At 39.2% G+C, this 22,388-nt stretch overlaps 1 protein-coding gene across 1 annotated transcript in view; it reads left to right on the forward strand.

Annotated features, from left to right (window-relative positions):
• Positions 1–271: 271 nt before the first annotated feature.
• ANXA10 (annexin A10) overlaps positions 272–22,388 on the forward strand; it is a 38,165-nt gene continuing 16,048 nt past the window's right edge. Inside the window, exons 1-2 of the mRNA XM_032444173.1 lie at positions 272–339; positions 16,808–16,928. Coding sequence (XP_032300064.1) covers positions 272–339; positions 16,808–16,928 — 189 coding nt within the window. The remainder of the gene's footprint in view (positions 340–16,807; positions 16,929–22,388) is intronic.

A 22,388-nucleotide genomic window follows, 5' to 3' on the forward strand; every position in this document is an offset into this window, starting at 1 on the left:
AGAGCAGTCGCGACTAAAGCAGAAGGTGAAACTGGAGGTGGAGCCTGAGGAGGAAGAAGAGGAGGAGGAGGAGAGTGGCAACGATGGCAGAAAGAGAAACAGCCCAGAAATGACAGAAGAAGTAGAAGGACATGGAGGTGGAGGCCAAGGAATAGGATGGGCAATAACAGGAGTAGGAAAAAGAGAATGAGGAGGAGAAGGAGGATGGCATATACGACAGGAGGGAAAGGAGGAAAAGGACAGTAGTGGTGATGGGATGAGGAGGGCAGTGATGACGATGGGAGGAAGAGGAGGAACAGTACAGGGACAAGGACAGGAGGAGGAGGAGGTGGAAGATGAGTAGGAGATGGTGGAGGAGAAGAACAGCAACGACGACGGGTGGAGGAGAAGTAGGGGGAGGAGGACAGCGACAACTACAGCAGTAGGAGGAATAAGAGGAGAGTGGCAATGACAATGGAAAGAGGAAGACGAGGAGGAAAGAGGCAATGACAGGAGGATGTGGAGGAGGACAGAGGCAATGACAATGGGAGGGAGAGGAGGAAAAGTACAGTGGTAACAATGGGCAGAGGAGGATGAGTTCGAAGAGTAGAAGAAGTAAAATGGCAGTAACGATGCAAGGAGAACGAGGAGGATGAGGACAGTGGCAACAAAGGAAGACAGAGAAGGAGGAGAGTGCTGACAACAGTACGAGGAGGAGGAGGAGGGAGAGGACAAGGTAAGCCACAATGTGAGGAGGAGTACAGAGGTGGTAACAAGAAGAGGAGAAGCAGGAAGAGGTGCAGGAAGACGGTGGAGAAGACGAGAGAATGAGGAGGAAGTGGAAGAGGACAACAACAATGATGGGAGGAGGAGGATAACTACAGAAGGAGGAGAATGGAAATCTGCTTACCCTTGGAAGGCCTCAGGCACCCAGGAACCTTCAGCAAGATGCCCTTGCCTCCATTGCCAACCCTTAAATTAAGTCTAGGACAGGGTGAATCCTGGCTCAAGCCCTTCTAGTTACACCTCGTTTGTGGAAAGAAAAAAAAATAGTAAGAAAACAAAACCAACAAAGATTGTCTGCCGCCCTTTTTTCCTGAAGTTTTCTTCATTTGTTTCCTCTCTTTTCATTGCCTGAAATCCAGAGCATACAGCTGTATTCAAGGACCAAGTCATGGGATTTTAACTACAAGCCTGTAGAGTCTTTTCCCCTAAAGATAAATAGTTAAACATTTGATTCTATTGCCTATACTTTTCTCTTTCTATTCTGAAAAGAAGTGGGTTGTTAACAGAAGAGTGAAATTGCTTTATTCTCCTTTTCAATACAAAGCTGTGGGAAGACTGAAACAACACTTGTCACACACGTCATCCTTCCTAAGTTGCTTCCCTTTATGCTTTTTGAGTTCATAAGCATTGCCAGGTTAAAAACAAAAAACAAAACAAACAAACAAACAAACAAAATACAACACTCTTCTGCTCATTATCTAGTAGAATGTGGTAATTATCTAATAATTAGGCTGACTGTTCTTTTTTTAAAGCACTGCCCAGATCATCACAAATTATTTCAAAATCTGTTTTATTTCACATACATATATGCTACCTTAAAAAATTAGGCAGACTTTCACAGCAATATTAACAGAGATTAACAGCATCAACAGTGAAACCAGACACTGCATTTTTCAGCAACTGATTTGAACTGGCCAAGATCCCCTGGCGCGCTGCCTCAAAGATAAGGACGTTGAGGAGAGCTGGCTACTGTTCAAGGATGCCCTCCTGGCAGCACAAGAGGTCTCCATTCCCCTGATTAAGAAAGTGGGCAGGAGAGGTAGAAAAACCGGCAATGGCTCAGCAAGGACCTGCTAAGAGAACTGAGGGTGAAGAAAGGGGTGTAACAGCTCTGGAAACAAGGCTGTGTCACCCAGGAAGAATACAGGGATGCCGTCCGAACTTTGCAGAGACGTGGGATCAGGAAAGCCAAGGCGCAGGCAGAATGAAACTTGGCGAGGGACGTGAAAACAATAAGAAAACCTTCTATAGGTACATTGGCCAGAAGAGACAGGCCAAATGGGCGTACCTACTCTGGTAAATTTAAAAGGAAGATGGCTTCACAAGATGAAGAGAAAGCTGAGGGTCTGAAATGAGTTCTCTTCACCTCGGTCTTCACTGGGGGCCAGGTTTCTAGTCTTTTTCACGTCCCTAAGTCTTGCACCCCCATACCTCCATGTGGGGACCAAGGAGGTAAATCCCTCCCCACTGTAAGGGTAGAGCAAGTCGAGAGTGCCTCCTTAGACGAATGAGTATAAGTCATGGGGCCAGATGGCGTGCATCCCAGGGTCCTGAAAGAGCTGGCTGAGGTGTTGTTCCTGAGCCGCTCTCCATCATATTTGAGAAGTCATGGCTGTCAGGTGAGGTCCCGGATGATTGGAGGAAGGGTCACGTCACTCCATTTACAAGAAGGGGAGCAGGGAGGACCCCGGGAACTACAGGCCGCTGAGTCTAACCTCTGTGCCTGGGAAGATTATGGAACAGATCCTCCTGGACAACCCCATTGCTTGATCACATAAAGAACGAGCATGTGATCCGAGACAGCCAGCATGGCTTCACCAGGGGAAGGTCATGCTTAACTAATCTTGTGGCCTCTATGATGGAGTGACGCCGTTGGTGGATGAAGGGAAGGCGACGATGTCAATTTACCTGGACCTGAGTAAGGCCTTTGACATGGTCCCCCATCACATCCTCATCTCCAAATTGGAGGGAGGTGGATTTGTGATGGTTGGACAACTAGATGAATAAGCAATTGGTTGAAAGGCCGCAGACAGAGGTGTGGTGGTCAAGGCTCTATGTCCAGGTGGGAGGCCGGTAACGAGCGGTGTCCCTCAAGGGTCTGTCTTGGGACCGGTGCTCTTTAACATCTTTATAATGACATCGATGAGGGAATGGAAGTGCACCCTCAGCAAGTTTGCTGATGACACCAAGCTGAGTGGTGCAGTCGATACGGTGGAGCGGAACGGATGCCATTCAGAGGAACCTTGACAGGCTGGAAAGCTGGGCTCGGGTGAACCTAATGAGGTTCAAACACGCAAAAGTGCAAGGTTTTGCACTTGGCCGGAAGAATCCCAAGCACCTGTTACAGGCTGGGAGGAGTTGTCCTTGAGAGAGCAGCTCGGCATGAAAAAGACCTAGGGTCCCTGATACGATGAGAAACTTAACAATGAGCCAGCAGTGCGCTCTGGCAGCCCGGAAAGCAAAGGGATCCTGGGCTTCCATCAGGAGAAGGGCTTGGTCAGCAGGGATAGGGAGGTGATCGTCCCCTCTCTACTCTGCTCTTTGTGAGGACACCCATTTCTGGAGTAACTGTGTCCAGGTGTGGAGCCCTCAGTACAAAAGAGATATGGAGATTTTGGAAAGGGACCAGAGGAGGGCCACAAAGATGATCAGGGGGCGCTGGACGCACCCTCCCCTATGAGGATCAGGGCTGAGGAGTTGGGTTTGTTCAGCCTGGAGAAGAGAAGGTTGCGGTGGTGACCTCATTGCAGCACCTTTCCAATACCTTGAAGGAACTTACTCCCAGGAAGGGAGTAAACTCTTCGGAAAGGGCTGATAATAGCAGGGAAACTAGGGGAAATGGTTTTAAGTTGAAGGAGGGAACGATTTTAGTGTTGGATATTAGGGGAAATGTCTTTGACTTAGAAGAGTGGTTAGGTTCCTGGAAAAAGGCTTGGGCCCCAGTGGAAGGTTTGGGATTTATGCCCCGTCCCCTTGGAGGGGTGTTTCAAAGCGCCAGCTTTTGGACGGAGGCCCCTGGGCAAACTGATTCTAGTAAAGTGTATGTTTGGTGGCCCTGCTAGGCAGGGGGGTTGGAACTACATGATCCTTGAGGTCCCTTACAACCCGGGTAATTCTGTGATTCTGTGATTCTGTGAACTGCACACAATATAGCTTCCTTTTCTACATAGCTGCATATCTATGCTAGTTCAGAAGCTGCTGCTTTAGAACAATTCTTCAGGACAATCAGAAAATGGAAGTAAAAATGTAGCAAGCCTATGTTATGCATGCTTCCTTCCTAAGTACTGCATTTGGTAAAATTTAAAAGGAAATTATTTTACCAATGAAGTTGTATGTAACAAAAAATGGTTAGGTATATTAAAATGTACAACCAGAAAACTCTCTGTGCAACTTGCTGTGACTAGAACAGAGCTAATCTTGCTTCCTTTAAAATAGTGCCATGGCTCTCAGACCTTGACCTGTCCCCTGACTGTAGGAAGATCCTGTCTGCAAGCAGGCTGAGAAGGCAAAAAACACTGCTAGGCATTCAGTAATGAGCATTTGTTACTGTGACAGGGTCCTCAGAAGGTTAAGTTAACAATGTAAACATTGTCATTCCCTGCTTAATTGTCTGTGGTAGCATATTTGTTTTTTTAAAAAGCTTACAGAAGAATAAGTGAGTCTGATAAGGTAATTATGATGATGAATCATGATGGAAGCCAGGCAAGTTGAAATATGAGTGCTAACTGAGACAAAAGAGTTAATTAAGAATATTTCAGTAGGAGGAGAAAAACTAACCACTGAATACTAAACTCCTCTTATCCTCTGATTTCCCATTGTTTGAAGGAGTTGGGAGGGGTCCTTTACAGGACTGGAAACTGATGCTTTCCAGACTGACTAAGAAACTGCAGGATTGACAAAACTGAGTTTTCTCTGCACGTCACACACTCTATCATGTAAAGGAACCAGAAGATCAGCAGAAAGCGACGATATAATCAGGAAAAAAGAGGAGAATTTCAGGAGGCATCATCACCCTTGGGGTAAAACAGCACATTTCACAGAACCACAGAATTATAGAGGCAGGAAGGGACCTCTAGAGATCAAGTCCAACCTCCCTGCCAAAGCAGGCTCCCTAGACCAAGTTTCACAGGTAGGCATCCAGGCAGGTCTTGAACATCCGCAGAAAAGGAGATTCCACAACCTCTCTGGTCAGCCTGTTCCAGTGCTACCCTGATTGTGAAGAAGTTCTTATCACATATTTGTGCGGAACTTCCTATGTTTCAGTTTGTGGCTGCTTCCCCTTGTCCTTCCACCACACTCCCCTGAAAAGAGTCTCGCCTCACCCCTTTGCCTCCTGCACCTTAGATATTCATAAACATTGACCAGATCCCCTCTGAGTCTTTTCTCAAGGCTGAACAGACGCAGATTGTTCAACCTTTCCTCACAAAGGAGATGCTCCAGGCCCTTTATCATCTTTGTGGCCCTTCGCTGGACTCTTACCAGGAGATCCTTGCCTTTTTTGTACCAAGCAGCCCAGAACTGGAGATAAAGTACTCCAGGTGAGGCCTGACCAAAGCAGAGTGGGAAGATCTCCTCACTTGACATGCTGGCCACACTCCTTTTAATATATTTCCTTTTAATTGCATAGCTGGCAAATTCAAGGCCTAGCTCTTATAAAACACGTCTGCATTACCTTGACTGAATTACACACTTCTGTATTTACTCATCTCCCAGAGTTTCCTTGCATCAGCCAGGGGTGCCCAAACACACCAGTCCAAAAGGGCTTGGCTGAACACAAATAATTGCTTCAAGTTTTTTTTTTTTAAAAAAACTTCTCCCAGCAAAAGAACCCTAGTCAATGCTACATTAGCCTCTGGAGCACTTACTACACTGGCAGAAGAATCAATACACCCAGGTATCTCCACAACCATAGCAAGTTAGAAGCTGTGCTGAGCAGGCAAAAGTCATTTCAGCAGTGCCAAGCCAACATAGCATCAATCGCTCTACAACTGACTGACTTCAGTGGTGTTTTTTTAACAATTTTTTCTTCTGAAGATCTAAAAATAAATACATTCATCAATATAATTTCTCGAAAACAACATGCGTCTTTACTGAAAGACGAATGACTGCTGAAATACAACCTTTCTGTCCTAATAACCTGGCTTCAGGTTGATGATGGGACCATCATCTCTAATTCCTGTCTAGCTTTGTGTAACAGGAAACACAAATCATTATCTGCTAAGTAGTGTAGAAGCCTGAGCTTGGAGAGAGGAAATACGATTTCAGAAGCCAGAATCATGCAGATGTTAACTGAAAACTGAATCAAGAAATCAGCAGAAGAGTCAGCAGTTTTAAAATATGACTCGGAGGAAAGTTAATGGATCCTCTATGACAGAATGATGTCAATAAAACCGATTTTCAACCAACAGCTTGTTTTACATAAGTCCTAATATCTTGAGTTCTTTTTAGCATAGCCATCAGTATATTACCTGAGGAGTCAATAAGTAGTCACAGGGCCTAATACAACAGGTATTAGGAAGATCAAATGTGAATCATTACTATTAAGACCACAATTTTTCTGTTAGTTTACTCCTGGGATTATTCATGTTTTGGATGTCCTCAAATCTATTTTTGCTAGAATTAACAATTCACAAGATTTCTCAAGCAGTATCTAAAAATATTCTGAAATATCATTACCTAAAATGATGACTGAAGTGCTGGCTCAGCAAGACAAAAATGAACGCATTTTTACGTGCACTGTATTGATTTTAGTTCTTTTTCAGCTATCATGTAAGCATGAATTGAAATTTAATTGCCAACATTATAATTTCTCCCCACAGTGTCTTCTTCCCACATAACTTTCACCATCATTTCTTGTGATGTGCTGTATTCCTGCTACCCCCTTAGGCTAAGGCAGGCACCCAAGAAGCAATGTCACCCATTTAAAGCCCTCATCTAGCTCAAAATCTCACTCTTCCCATAAGTCAGAGGAATAGAAAAAATCAATAAGCATTATACCATGCTTCCTCTTCTTTCTTTGTTTTTAAATCTAAAAATATACCAGCTGCATGTTTCTAGATGCTTCTGTCTGGCAGGGCTGCAGCAGATAAATTAGTCAGTAACACTCCTTTGTCTATGCTCCTTGCTGTCCCCTCCAATCATATACCTAGCCAACAGCACAACCATGTCTTCTCACAACTTTGTTCCATCATTAGCTGAAAGGACGCATCCCACCAAATAGTGAAATATATCCCTAAAGGATATAAACCCATTCCTCTGTGTCCTGTCCAGCTTTATTACTTTGATAAAGGAAGTTAACGTGTAACTCTTGCATATGTCGGAGACAGAAAAATGCAGAAATATCCATAACCAGATTTTTGCATAGATAAGGTTCTGAGATAAACAGATATTAATGAGTGTATTTACAAGGCTGTATTCAAACTATAGTCTTTTCTGTTAAGAGTTTCAATTGGTCTGTGATGACAAAAATGGATACTGAGGGGAAAAAACAGATGACAGTTAAGTATTATTCAAAGCAAACAACAAGAAACAGGCTGCAATGTTTACATGAGTCATTTGCACAATATTCTGAATCAGTGAGCAATAGAAAGGAGAAAAAGGTAGAACAGAGGGAAAAGATACACTGACTGCAATTTGTGTGACAAAGACATTATAGAACTTACTCTGAATGCAACCGAGCTTACTGGTGGTAGCATTAATTAGAGATTTTGCACATCAACAGAAGGCACAAACAGTCCTACAAGGCAGGTTTCCTTCTACAGACAAATAAAAAGATTAACCTATCTTTAAAAAAATCTTTTAGGAGGGATATAAGAGTATAAGCAATTGTAAAGGAATAATCATAAAACACAGAAGGAGTGGAAAAGATTTGACAAATGGCTTTGCCAGCATCCTTTGGGAATAGCTAATGTATGTAGAGAGAGATTCATTAGAATTCCTTAAGCTGTTCTGGTCAATGTAACTATGGATGTACACTAATTCTGCAGACCAGAGGCTATCTCACCTTTGAATGTGAGTGGAAATTAATGGTGATCTTTCAATGAAGAGCTAAGTTCTATCATAAACGAGGTTTTCATCTGATATACAAGTCATACCTTCCCTGTCACAGAGATAATGAAAATAGAGCTTATACTGTTTACTTGCAGGCTAACGTAGTCTATCTTTCCCTCTGTTTAGCCAGTTATTTATGTTCAGATGATTATATATTGTATACCAGTGTGTCAGGGACCTAAAGGGTCTGAGCAAAGAATGATCCTGCATTGGAACAAAGGATTCTGGGAAATAACATAATGAATAGCTACATAATTAGAACCATGGGCCGCATGACAGTTTTAAGGGAAGTGGTCTGTGGGGCTACAGTCAGTTACCTTGTTTTGGTAGGGAGCTGACCTTGCCAGTAATCTTGTTTGAAAAATGGTTGAGCTTACTGGCAGGCAAGTGTTCCATTTGGGTTCTACATCACACACTGGCCACCTGGATGCAGCATGCAAATAAAAAAAGCCCTGTCGACTCTGGAGAGAATAAAAGCAGGAGGGAGGCTGAAGTGGGTTTGAAAGGAAGAGTGCACTCCAAAGCAAGGAACACCCTGCTGACACTATCGAATCCACTGCTGTTAGGTTCCTCCTCCTACTTCGCATTTCTGCACTTGCTTAACGGAGCTTCTGTTTTAGCTTACTAGGGTTCATACAGCATTTGCTTTTGGGAGTTTCTGCTTGCCACTTATTATGGTTATCTAAGTGCAAACCTGCGTGTGTGTGCTGAACAAAAAGCATAACACTCCATGCTGCCCTGCTGCATATTTGCTTGTCTCTGCTCCTGAGACATCCTGTCTCTCAGATTCTAACCCTGAAACAACCTGACAAAGCCATAAATACATACGGCTTTATGACTTCTTACTTAACACTTTTCATGAACAGCATTTAAGTACCTTTATAAAGAAGTATTATTCCTGCTTGAAGAGGAAAGGTGGAACTATACAGAGGTAAGTTAATTTTCCCACGGGATGTCAGCCCTTTATGTGCCTCCCGAGGAGCACAATACAGACATCCCAAAGTCCATTTTGTGGTTTTATCCATTTCTACTCACACCACTGAAAATCACGACCAAAATATAGAAATCCAAGCCTCAAATTACCACAGAAAAACGCCGTGCTCTCAACACAGTGGGGGGTTTAAGATGACTCTTACTTGCTATGAACAACGTTGGAGAGTTATAGCAAAAAGTGTAGATATGCCTCTTGGCTTTCCTCCCTCAGCATAGTACAGATAAATATTTCAATTTTTTCAGACAAAAGTGTATATGCTAGTGCCAGCCTTTTTCCAGTTACTAGGGCAACAAAGAGAACATAAACACCCAAACAAAACCCATCAGCTCCTGTTTGTGCATAAGTTGTGCCCATCAGAGCTGGTAAAGATTTTCAAAAGCAGATGATAGGAGTTAGCTTATTAAAACGGCAGATTTAATTTTACTCTTTCTTTTGCTGCACACAACAACTGTCATCACATTCCACTTATGCCTTTTTGAGATCACTTCAAGCAGAATATTATTCTACCTTAAGTATCAAAGTAATTATCATTCCTTCCATAGACACAGGCATCCAAATAAATGAAATTTCAACAGTGCTTAGCATCAAGCAGCTTCTAGGCTTTAAGACAGAGGAACTGCACAGGATTCAAAGCAGTGAGAAAAGGCTTAACTGCCTGGAATAATGCTGGCAAAATGTAATGTCACTTTTATGTGTAGTAATTTGACAGTGAAACAATAACATCGCGCCTTTCATCGTACCCAATCAACACTGAGTTACTACATCATATCAAACCTTTATTAAACTCATCTTTGGAAAACAATTTACACTGAAGTTGATTCGCTCTATCAATAACACTTTAGTCACAGCAGTAGGAGCTCTGTTAAACAACTTGCTAATTGCATTTCTCAGTCTTTATGGTGAAAGATGTGCTAACGGATCCGAAAAGTCATTGTAACAGGAAAATTCCTCACAAATAAGCTTCTTCAGATAAATCACAGCTGCATCACATACACAGCCACAGCCCCTTTGCTTCCTTCTGAGAGCCTGAATTGTGAGGTGAGCAACAGCCATTGCCACAAGGAGCATGCCAGAGAGAGATGCTCCACCTTTGCCAAGATAATCAAGCCTGAAGAATGGAAATGTCACTTTACCAGTTTACCATACAAGAAAGCACACATTCATTTTATTTTCTACAGGTGTTTGTGTTAGTCAGTGGTCTATACTTACAAATTCTTTGCATATCCTGGTGTTTGTGTAAGTCAAAACACGTGACAAGCCCTAGAATATTTAAACCACGCCATCAGTGTAGAATGTTACAGCTATATCTTCAAAACACAGCTGGGTTTAACAAACTGCTTCAATTCACAATATCTCATATTTTATTTATAAACATTTCATTAAAATATGAAGTGCTATCTATGGGAGCATAATGACCATTTCATTATACAAATAAAGCAACCCTAAATGTTCTTCATAAAATGCACCACATTCTCGCAGCACTTGCAGTGAATTATGCATGCGTAATTATCTGAATTATTTTGAAACTGTTATCAGATAAATTATATACAATTTGTCTGCCGTGAAGCTAATGAAGGTAGTAATAAAACACTGCATTAGTCAGAACTGAGAGTTTATCCTTACATAACCATATTTCCGGAGAACTGTATCATTTTTACAATGGAATGACAAAGTACCAAGAAGTCTGTGTAGCACAGCTTCTATGTACACATCATAGCAGATGAGAAATGTAGTAATTCTTTGATTTTCCCTTGACAGTAATATTTTAGGCAACAGGTTTAGGAATCTTGCTATTTGTGTAATAATGCTGTTTATGACATCTTCCTTTTTTTATTTCCTTTTGGTGTGTAATTTCCTCAAATGAAAGCTTTGCTATTCTCTATAACAGATCTCCAGCAAAAGTGTGTAGTGGGGAGAAATTAATAAAATAAGGCATTTTTTAACACTTTGTAAAATATCCAGGAGAATGTTCTAAGCAGAATTCAGCACAGTCTTGCTTAAGTATAAGGAAACAGCTCCTTGGAGGACTCCTTTCCACTTACTTGCTTACCAGTATTCCCGCTGCCCTGCTGCTAAACTTCATTCACATGTCAACAATCCACTATACTCTGTAAGTTTATATTTTCCTCATGCATAAATTAACTCTCAACACAAAACCTCCTGATTCCCCATACCAAGAACCCTCCAAACAGCCTAACCTTTACTAAAATACACTCAAAATAAATAGCTCATAGAGTTGGCCAGCTTTTTTTCAGTCAGCGGAGATCTGACCTTGTTGGTACAAATATCTCCTTCCCATGGTGAACATATTTAAAGCTCGATTTTCATTCTTATACATGCTAATTAATTCTACGTTCTGAGCTATCAGAGAGAAATGGCAAGAGGGAAATTGATAAGGGAAGAACTCCCAGGGTAAAGTTAAAAGAAAACACTTTCTTACATTTTAATGGTAAAAGAACCAAAAGTGATGCCTCTTTTTTTATACAGACCCTTATGAGGGATTCTTAAGCCTCTAAGTATAGCGCTATTTACTAAACCACTCTTTCAGCTCTAACTAAAGTTCTTTTATGTGCTTCTTTACAATGCAGTTCATTTCAATTTCCACAGCAACTGCTATTTTGACAACTTAACATGTACTCTGTTTACTTGAGTATGCTTTAAGTATAATTTGAAGAGATGACAACATAGCACTTAACTGTAGCTATGGACATCTATCCAAATGGAAAAAAAATAACCATGTGAACCATATCTACACAAGAAAAGAAGCCACATTAAAGCTGGGCACAACATGAAGCAGAGTATGGCACAGAGACTGCCAACACAGCACAGGCCCAAGGTGAGTACCTGTAACCACGCATCCCAAAAGCAAGACAGAGCTGTCAGCACTGTGTTCAGCATAAATTAGTAATCATTAGAAGCAAAATTAAAGCTAGTCCAGATTACACTGACTAGAATATGTGGAATTTACACTCAATTTTTAGTTTATCTCTCCCCTGAGGCAGCCTTAATGGATACACCTCAGTCAACCCATCATCATACAAGACTGTTTTCAAGAGACATAGCATACTTTTCAATGTCTGTCCATGACCTACAAGTCACAGAAAAGCATCAATGAAGAAGTGCATGCTGATATTAGAGAGAGATGTCCAGAGGACTTTTGTGGCCAGTTGCAAGTCACAAATGTTCTTTAGAGAGTCAAAGTTACTCCTAGCACTGCAGTTCTCTAAAAGCACTTGGCTGGCAAGTGGGAAAATGAGAACACCTGACCCCACAGCAAACAATGCACGAAATGCCTCAACCTGGCTGAGGCATAATGAACCAGACTAAGATGCTCCAAATCCACACTCAAGAGGGAATGAAAAGCAAGGACTGCCCACCTGGGGCAGGTATAATTAAGCAGAGCACCTCAGAGCTAGTGAAAAATGACTGGTGGCATACAGAAATGGGGAAGAAAACAACAGAACAAGAGGTCCTGACAATAATATCAGGGTTCAGCATTAGGACCAAGAATCCCAAGAACCCAGACTCTCTTCACAGTGCAAAACATTTGACCAATCTCACTTAACAATACCTTTGCTTGGAGTTAATTTAAATCAGCTGCACAGAGCCCTCTTTGCACATGAAAGTGCTGCATTATGACAGAATAGCTACTCACCCTAGCTGTAGGGCTTCCTTTGCAATCTTTCAAGAATCACAAGTGAATGGCATATAAATATTTCCTTAATTAGTTTGCCCAAACCAACTAGTAAGAGGCAGCAATCTTTGGTCATTGTGGGACACAAACTGCTGACAGCTTCTTTCAGGGAAAACCTGAAGTCATAAATGTTTGCTTTTTTCGGAACAGCATGTAGTAAGCCAAGAGCACCAAACCTGTCACAGACATGATGGCAGGACTCTGCACTGACAAAAAGTTGACAAAAACTTTCTCAAATTTCAGGGTATTTTACTAAGCTGTTGTAAAATATGCAAAATAGAACTCAGTATGAGATACGAGCTGTAAATAACTATGGCAGTAAAAAGACCTTGCCTTTTAATTTGCTCATCTGAATGTCTATCCTTTTCACTCATTAATCTTCTGCTCAGTTTTACCGTAATCTTGGGAAATACAATAGTTCAGAGATAAACAAGGCAAACAGGATTAGACATAAAATATCAAATGCAAAACAAAAAAAGGCCAACTCAAAATACATGAGTAACAAATCACGCTAAGCAGAATGGCTTTATTGTATACTCGACCTTTGAGGAAATATAAGAGCAATGCATTTGTTTGACAAATGCGTATTGTACTTAAAATCATAAAAACAATTACAATGACATTTCCTTCCATCTGTATTGCACAGCTCACTGCACTATTCATGATTAAACATTTTAAACTAACTTCCACAAACAAAACACCTTCTGTGAACAGACAAAAATAAGTACAGTTTGTAAGCAAAATAATTCTTAATACCAATTATCAGTTGCCATGGCAATAATAGATTCAAGAAGTATGTTTTTGCTTGTTTGGCACAGGCAATCTGCTTCATAGACAGAAGCACAGAAAGTCAAATGTCTGTAGCTTGACAATACCAAGGTCAGGTATTCATTCCACTGACATCTGCATGTTGCCACTGGAGTCAGAAGTTAACATTATTTTTAGATGACCTACGTTTTCCCCAGAAGTGATGTAGATCGTCTCTAGCTTTGCACACCATTAAAAAAATGAAGTCTTTTTTCAGGTCCTTCATTTCCACTCAACTCCCTTCCCACCTGTGCACAAGGTCTCTTACCGCACAAGATCTACTGTAGATGAAAATGTCTACTTAAAAGCTACTGAATTGACTTGGTAGAGACAAGCATCCTTACTACATGTCAGCTTCACAATGGAACAAAAACCAAGCAGGCCATACCTGGAGCACTGCATTCAGTTCTGGACCAGTACAGGACAGACATGGACACAATAATGGCAGTTTAACAAAGGCCACGGAAATATTTTAGGAAATGAAGCATCTCTCCTTTGAGGAGGCTAAGAGAGCTGGGTCTGTTCAGCCTGGAGAAGAGAAGGCTTAGGGACCTTTCCTTTAATTTGCATCTAGAAATAAAAACAAGCTGCCCAATCTATGTCAGATACTTGGCTGTAATACCAGCTGCAAGGTGGCAAGCCATCATTCTACACACATGCTCGTGGGCAAAGGTAAAATTCTGCAAATGGCAGCTGGCAGCCAGCCTTCTAAGGCACAGTTTACCAGCCCCAAAGTCATCACAGTAGTCAGTACTGCCTTTAGTGTACGCATACGCTGCTCAGAGCTGTTCTCAGAAAGAGCACAGAACTCGGCCCTGGCAGTCTGAGAAGGAACTGACAGTTTAGATAAGGTCTTACTGCATTTACTGCCATAATTTTCAAACATCCAAGTCTGCCACTACTGCACTGGTATTAGAGATTACCTTTCAACCACTTCTTATTGACTTCTGACTTTGTTTCCACTATACAAATCAAAATGTTCTGCAGCACAGTTACAAGTCACATGCTTTTAATACATTACTGCCTTTGCAGGAGTAATGGACAAAAACAGCAGTACAAATATCTTTGCTATCTCCTACATTTCAGCTATGTGAAGAGACTTCAGAGTTAATATTTGAAGCTTATTGTATCGATAATGTGATTTCAGTTTTTAATCAATATAGAGCAGATATGCTAAAGCCTTATTTCCAGGAAAAATGAACAGACGATCTCATATTAAATCATTTTCACCCAAATTTTAATTACATCATTCTTTTTTAAGAAGTATATGAATCTCTAATTGGAAAATAATCATATCTCATTATTTTTATTCAAGGTTTCCTTTGAACTGTGTGGAAAAGATCTGTTGTAATTTGTACACATAAACCCATCAGTGAGCAGAACAAAGGAAGCTTGAGGAAGGTACTCATAGCAGTGTCTGGCAAGACCTGAAGAAGAGGAACTGACAAAATTCTCACCTTATAATTGGCAAAAATTCAGTACAGAAGAAAAAAGAGGAAAAGAGAATGCAGACATTTTCACCTGTTGACCATGAACACAATGACAAATAATTTTTTTCACTTCCCTTGCAACAGCTTTTATTTTTATGGAACTGTTAACACTTCCTTCACTTTTCCTTTCTTCAGTCTAAACAAACTTTTTTGTCTTTCTGTACAATTCATGATTTTTGCTCTCTTCTGCAGTATTTCCACATAGTCCACATATTTTTTAAAAGTGAGGCAGCCTAAACCACCTGCAATACAACTTTCTGATTTTTCCCCAAAACACAGGATTAGTTTCTCACCTACAAATGATTCACAGCTCTGACTGCTGGCTCTTGAATAAAATGCAAAGGTGAGATTAGGTTCACTGTGTTCACTATACTGCACAAACAATGAATCACTTTTGCTAAGCAGTATGTGTACAAATGTATTTTGCATTTCTTTGCTGCAAAACCTTCCTCTAGCATTAGAGAGGAGATGGAAGGTAGGGACAGCCAAAGAGCAATCACTAGGAGAGGGAGGCCGAAACTTCGCCGTCTTCTGAAGCCCTTCCCTTGCTGGAGTGGGTGTCTCACCACCCTCACAGTAAAAAATTGCTTCCCAATATCTAGTCTAAATCTATCCTTTTCCAATTTAAAATCATTTCTACTCATCTTGTTGCTAAATGCCTTTTTATAAAGTCCCTCCACAGCTTGCCTGTAAGCCCCCTTCAGGACATGGAAGGCCACTATAAAGTCTCTTTGAAGCGTTCTCTTCTCCAGGCTGAAGAGCCCCAGCTCTCTCAACCAGTCCTTGTAGAAGAGGTGCTCCAGCCCTCTGATCATCTTCATGGCCCCCTCCCCTCAACCTGTTCCAACAGCTCCATGTCCTTCCTGTGTTGAGGGTCCCAGAACTGGACACATCTAGTTCTGTAATCAGCTAAACTCTTTCCTCATATTGTATGCCACATATCAGTATTTCACAAGACCATATTCTTTGTCTACATTTTATGCCTTGAAGCTCCTGGCCACTTCAGGCTTTCACACAAGCAGATGAAAATATTGTAATCCTGTAAATTTAATCAATTTTGCACTGAACTGAAGATTAATGTTATTACATTTTAATTATAGCATGAAAATACATGTAAAATTAGAGCATGAAAAGGAAAGGTTTAAAATGCTCTCATACTCTTATCACTGTCTAAACACATGCACCATCAGGGGACTTGATCCTGCTTTCAGTACCACCTAGTATGTTTAGTCACCCGATCAGCCAGATCAGATTCTTCACAGATAATTTAGCGTAGCTGCAAAATGGGACTTCATTCCCCAACCATTCATGCATGGCTCTTAAGATGTAGAGATTAAAGCTAGTTGATGTGATTATACTAAAGAAAAAGACCCACAGCAGCCCTAATATTAAAGCAAAGGCATGCTTTTCTGAAGATTTCTTCACATGCATGCACTTCTCTATGGAACTCTTCAACCTATATCTAAGGACTGTCCTGGGCATCTCACTTCCAGCATGCACTGATGTGCCAAATCTCATGTTAAAATCAATACCGCAGAATGCATAGAAGCCCATGTATAGTTCTGAATGATTAGGAAAGCTAATAAGATATCAGGGATGTGAAACAGAATTGTCATTCTTTCCAAAACAAATTTCTAAATTGTAAGAAAAAAATATTCAGCTTTAATTAGTGTTACACAGTATTTGATGGATGTAATAATAAAACCATAGTAAGTGGAATTCAGATTTTGACTATGATTACTGCCCAACTACTGCAATCCCAAGCTACTGCAATAAAATTAACTCACCAATATCATCTTCACTTCAAGTCATACTAGAGGACATACAGACTTTTTCTGTATCTTCACTTTATACTCCTACCTTTTGAGGAAACTTTACATTTTCTCAGCACTTCAGCACAGTAATAGCTATTATTAACTGGGGGAAAAAGTAGCTATGAAAAGTATATTAAATTCTGCCTAACTTTTAATAGCAATGTGATAGAATTTTTGATCTTTACTTTTACAGGATTTTACAAATTGGAACATATGAAAACATCAAGCAAGATTTTCAACTACACGGTTCTACAGAGGTCCAAGGACCTGCCCTAATTGTTCCATGCTATAAAGCATTTTTCTATGCATGCAAGGTAAAAATATGTATTTGAATAAGTGGTGAACTGCATAGAAAAAATAAGAAAAAATGAAGAAAGAAAAGAAAGAGCTAAAGCAGATCCAATTTGAAATGTAAATCATTAACGCAATCAATTGCTGTAGGTGAACATTTCATTCTGCATCTAGCTGAATTCTGATTTTAAAATCAACACAGCAGAACAGAGGGCGTTGTGCTAATGGCTCTATTTACTTATGCTACAATCATATTTATTCACATATGATTAATGACTAAGTACACAACGAACCCAGAAAACCTGAGGACATGCAGTACCAAGCAGTTCTCCTGCTCCATTGTTACCTTGGAGCCCAAAGTACTTGTTAGCAGTTTGATTGGATGGTTTCTCTTAATTCTCTACAAAGCAATTGTAGTTAACTATAACAATTCAGTTCACTAAACTGTTAGCTTTATTTTAGGAAAGTTACTATTTTGATCTCAACAGGACCTGAAGGCTTAAATCACAATGTATTGTGGAGATTACGTGAGTATAATTCTCTAAAGTTTTTCTACAGTTTTATTGCTTCTGATTTGCTGACGCATGTTGGAACTTGTTATCCTCCACCAATAAAAATTACTCTTGTAAAGTTAATTTATTTGTAATTTGTATCTAATTCTGGTGTTAGTGACAGTACACAAAATGTGTCTGAAATGAAAAGTACATAGAATTATCAGTTCACATTACCCGGTTGTGAGTCTCTACTTGTGGATCTCTTATATTTGCACTAAAATGCTGAATGAGGTACAAAATGATATACTGCAACCAAATTATATGAAATGTGAGTTGTTCAGATGAGATTGTTACGACGTGTATAAAAACACCAGTATTGTGGTTTGTTTCAATTTTCACTGTCTATATAATTGCAAAAAGCAACTAATTTTGTCACTCATAAGCATTTGGCTTGGTTCACAATGTGAAAAATATTTTAAAGCTAACAAGAGATACCCATAAGAGCACTACATTACATTAATCACAGTAATATACGAGATGGTTTCATTTGAACTCTTCAAGAAAATTAAAGTTCATGCTGCAGTTTTAATGCCGCATTCTGAAAGCTACCATTAGTTATTATTTTCTGACAGCCAAGCATAAAATTGTTTTTTGCACCTGTGATACTAATAATTATGTTCACTAAGGACTTTCATGTTCTTTCATTAATTATTAATAGGAGTAATGAGTCGTTCATCTCAAATGCTTTTTGCATACGCTTTCTCAATAAATTTACTGATCAATGCAGCATTTTCTAAAGAATAGACAATTTTTACCCTTATTTTATTTGAAAGCATAATTGCCTTAATTATTCCAATCTCACCAGCAAAATATTTCTTCCTATAAAACTGTATTGAAGGTATTTGTTTTTCAATAGAGCTAGATACTGAATGAGTTTTACTGATATGTTTGGTCATCTACAATTTGAGATCTTCCAATGTTAATTAAGCCAATTAATAACAAAAAAGGGATTTTCTTCTTTCCTATTAACTCTTTTTATAAATGACAGTTAGACTATTTCTGACAATTAAGCAAGACAAGTAGAATTACTCTATCTGAAAAATGCATTTCAGATAGAGTTTCATCTTATTTTGTCTACTGTTTTATCAAGACCAACTGTGTTTAAAGGATTGACATTCCATCTTCAAATGATATGCTGCTTGGTGTTAAAGGTAGTGAAAAGTAATTTATAGGATGCATTTTCACCTTTAATTCATTAGATAAAAAGATAAAAACACTGCAACAGTCTGGTAGTACTGTCAGAAAATCTGATTATATTTTGATTTTTAACTGTGTGGGATGACTATACCAGTTGTTTTAGGCTTCATTTGATATAAACATTCTGCATTAGTTCAGCCTATAAGACTGACTTAAGAAGATACAGAACTTAAGTTCCTAAGTTGATCCTCTGAATTTCACCAAAATACCCCAAAATGAATGGTGAGAATAACACACCTATTCCACCCACTTCTAAATATATAAAGACACAAACATTAGCCCTTTTTTTCTCAATTTCAGAAAGAACAAAAAAAGGCAATCAAATGTAGACAATGTGATATAACTCCATCTCACTAAATACAAGAGTATTTTAGTGGATTCTCAGGATAAGTTCTTACTCTTTATTTCCATTTCCCCAGTGTGTTGTCAGCTGGGAAGGGAGAGTAATTACAGGAGATTTGTATGAAATAGTTCCCATACAGTCCAGCAGACTGCTGCTGGGGAGAAAGAACAGGGAGTCGTAGTGCAGAGTGAAGTCAGATATGGAACAACACATGAGATTCAGCAGCAAAACAGCAGAAAATCACTCTCCTAAGAGCATGCGCAAGTTATAAGCAAAAAAAGCAGGATCTACAAAGGATCGAGCAGTGGGGCTGTCACATTAATTTATTGTCTATACTCATTAAGAACAACCTTAGATTGAGAATAAAGTCATAATAGTATGTCTAAGGTATTTTTCAAATAATTCCAATAAGTTAATGCGCCATTGATTTAGAAATGCAAAAAACATAGAAATTAGTAGTATTTAAAATACACTTGATTTTTTTAAGATTATCTTACTGTTTATGTTGTAAATATATTTGCATATGCTGTATATGGAATACCAGATAGAATGGAGTGAAGCTAGACTAAGAACGAGATGTTGATAATCTTTACAGCAGCAACTCTGACAGACTGAGCAGCACTGTGCGAATTCATTATCAAAGATTACATACAGGAAATGGCCCCCCACAATACAATTAAAATGACCAGAAACTCAATAATAAGACATTTGTGTCCTCTCTAAAATACAAATAGAGGAAAAGATGGGATGTTTTGGAGAAAGATTGAACTTTCTGTATTTAAATGTCTTTCTCTCATTTTTGTCTCACATATAATCCCAACAAAGTGTAACGCACATGATAAACTCTTAGAATAAGCCGAAATTATTCATGAACATTTTTTTAAATAATAAAGCTACACACAAAGGACATCACTGCAAAAGTATCACAGCATGTAATTAGCTATTAAAGCATGCATTTTATTTTAGTAGATATTCCCCATGGGAAACATTCAGACTAAGGAATCTGACTTCGATTGTTTGCTATCAGCAGAATGACTTAATGAATAAATATTATTAGAAGGTTGTTCATACGTTAGATTGCTTTTTCCATCACAAGACTGAAATGCCTGAACTTTACATATCATACACTGATAAAAGCAGCCTCAATTTTAATGGATAGTTTTGTTGAATTGTTCATGGCTTTAGTCCAGAGAAGTTCTAACTTCCTTATACAGAAGGAAGGTAGAGTTCAAGTACAATTTTTCAGCCTTAATAAATATTGTACAGTTCCTTTTCGGTCTTTTCTCCATTTTTATTAATTCCACCAATACTGCAGAACCTGTACTGATAGCACAGTTGTTTTGGAACCAGTTCTTTTAGAAAGGTAAACGCACATACAAGGAAACACAGATATTTATAAAGTGCCCAACTGGACCACAGCAAGATACGGAGATATTTTGAGGTCAAAAAGGAGACTGATAGGATAGAGTTTTAACTCTCTGTGTATTGTGAGGAGCCATTTCCTGTATGTAATCTTCAATAATGAAGTTGCACAGTGCTGCTCAATCTGTCAGAATTGCTGCTGCAAATGTTATCCACATCTCAGTCTAGCTTGTCTCCATCCTATCCTTGAAGTTAAAACCACTGAATCACCTCTGGAGATTTGTTTGTCTTACTGTTATGTGCACTGATACTTTCTGGGAAAGGAATAAAAAAAGACACATTCAAATATGTAGTTCCAAGGACTACACAGGAACCCACTGTTACAGCATTCACTTAGTCATTCAGTTGTGATTATTAATGCTCAAAATATTGTTTACTTTGTAACACCACAAACCTGACTTTGTGAAAGGACATACTCAGAGATAACCAGTCTTTCTGAATACTGAAGCTGTTCACAGATGTTGCCAAAATGAAGAGCCATTACTGCTATTTTAAATTTGGCTTGGATAAATACATACAACTGCCAGATTTTCTCTCCTGCCATCCTTCTGACCAGCAAGTGCAGTGACACATCCAGAGAGCACTTAAACAGGATGTCAGATTGCTCATCCTTCCTACCATAGTTTTATACTCTAAAAGTCTTTGAATCTTGTATCTGTTACCCAGATTCCATTCATAACCTATCATTATTTATTATTATTCTCATCAGAAAAGTTTCTGTTTTGTCAGTCCTGGCATAATATTTGGTAACAGTTTGGTTTTTGATTTATTTGCTCCTTCTCAAGATTGATGAGCTATTCTAGTGGCTCAGACATCCTGAGAGGCATGAATTACAGAGGCAGAAAGCTAAATTCCATTTTTCTAACTCAGAGCATATATCAACACACATTTTTCGATTCCACATTCTAACAGCGTCTTCTAGCAGTTCTTTCTACAATGACTTTTGTTTATCACTAAGTTTCAGGGTGGCTTGTCAAGCCACATTACCTATCAGCCACAGAGTTCATGCATTTCTGCCTCCTGGGACAGCTATCTTTGACTTTTCAGCATTACTTGACAAGATAGCACAGGAAAAGAGAAAATAATCACCTCAACTAGCACCTCGTGTCCCACGTGGCCAAGGAGCATTCAAATTCTACACTCCTACAAACAGCACGTGTCTAGAAGACTTCTGGTGAACAACATTTGAAGAGCACATGTAAGAAAACAAAGTCATGAGGATAAAAATAATTTCCAAGGCTAATCTTTAAGAACAGATATGTTACATGACCAGTAAGACCCAAGATACATAGACTGCAGGGGGAAGATAGCATGGAAAATAGAGTATAAGTCTGAAATTCATTTTAGGTACAACATTAGGTATCACCTTATAAAAATCTACATGGTCTCATCGTCGTCTCTATAGCCAGTTTCCCTCCTTATCTCAAAGAAAATTTTTTTCTTGTACTTTTTAAAATTGTTTTTAATGAGTAAAATTTCACTATGAATTTTATGCTTGGTTGTAAATGTAGACTGTATATAAGAGTAAACCGCAGAAAGATGCTTGTCTATCAGCAAGTATTTCTTTTCTTGTGTAAAGTAACTCCTTCAAAACCTTAAATTTCTGATGATACATTCTTTTCCTCACTTGGCCACCAATAATTTGTTTGCCCATACATTTATTTGCTTGCTAGGTCTAACTAATATAAAGTAGTAACCAAATAGATCAGTATATTTTCCTTCTCTTCAAACACAGCTACTTCTTGCTTGTTGCTTTTTAAATCCTTCACTAAAATTGCAAGGCAAGGTAGCATGTCATTAGTGGCCAAACCTTAAACCAGCATGTGTATGTTATTACTGCTGAAGGCACCATAGACAAAAGTCTTCAAGTGTATGTAAAGTGAGAAAATGAGTGTAAATAATGTAATCAGCAGACCTCCTAAATTTTGGAGGTGTTTGTATAAATAGATCATTTGTATCTGTGAAAT

This window comes from Coturnix japonica, chromosome 4, assembly GCF_001577835.2.
Source record: "Coturnix japonica isolate 7356 chromosome 4, Coturnix japonica 2.1, whole genome shotgun sequence".
NCBI lineage: Eukaryota > Metazoa > Chordata > Aves > Galliformes > Phasianidae > Coturnix > Coturnix japonica.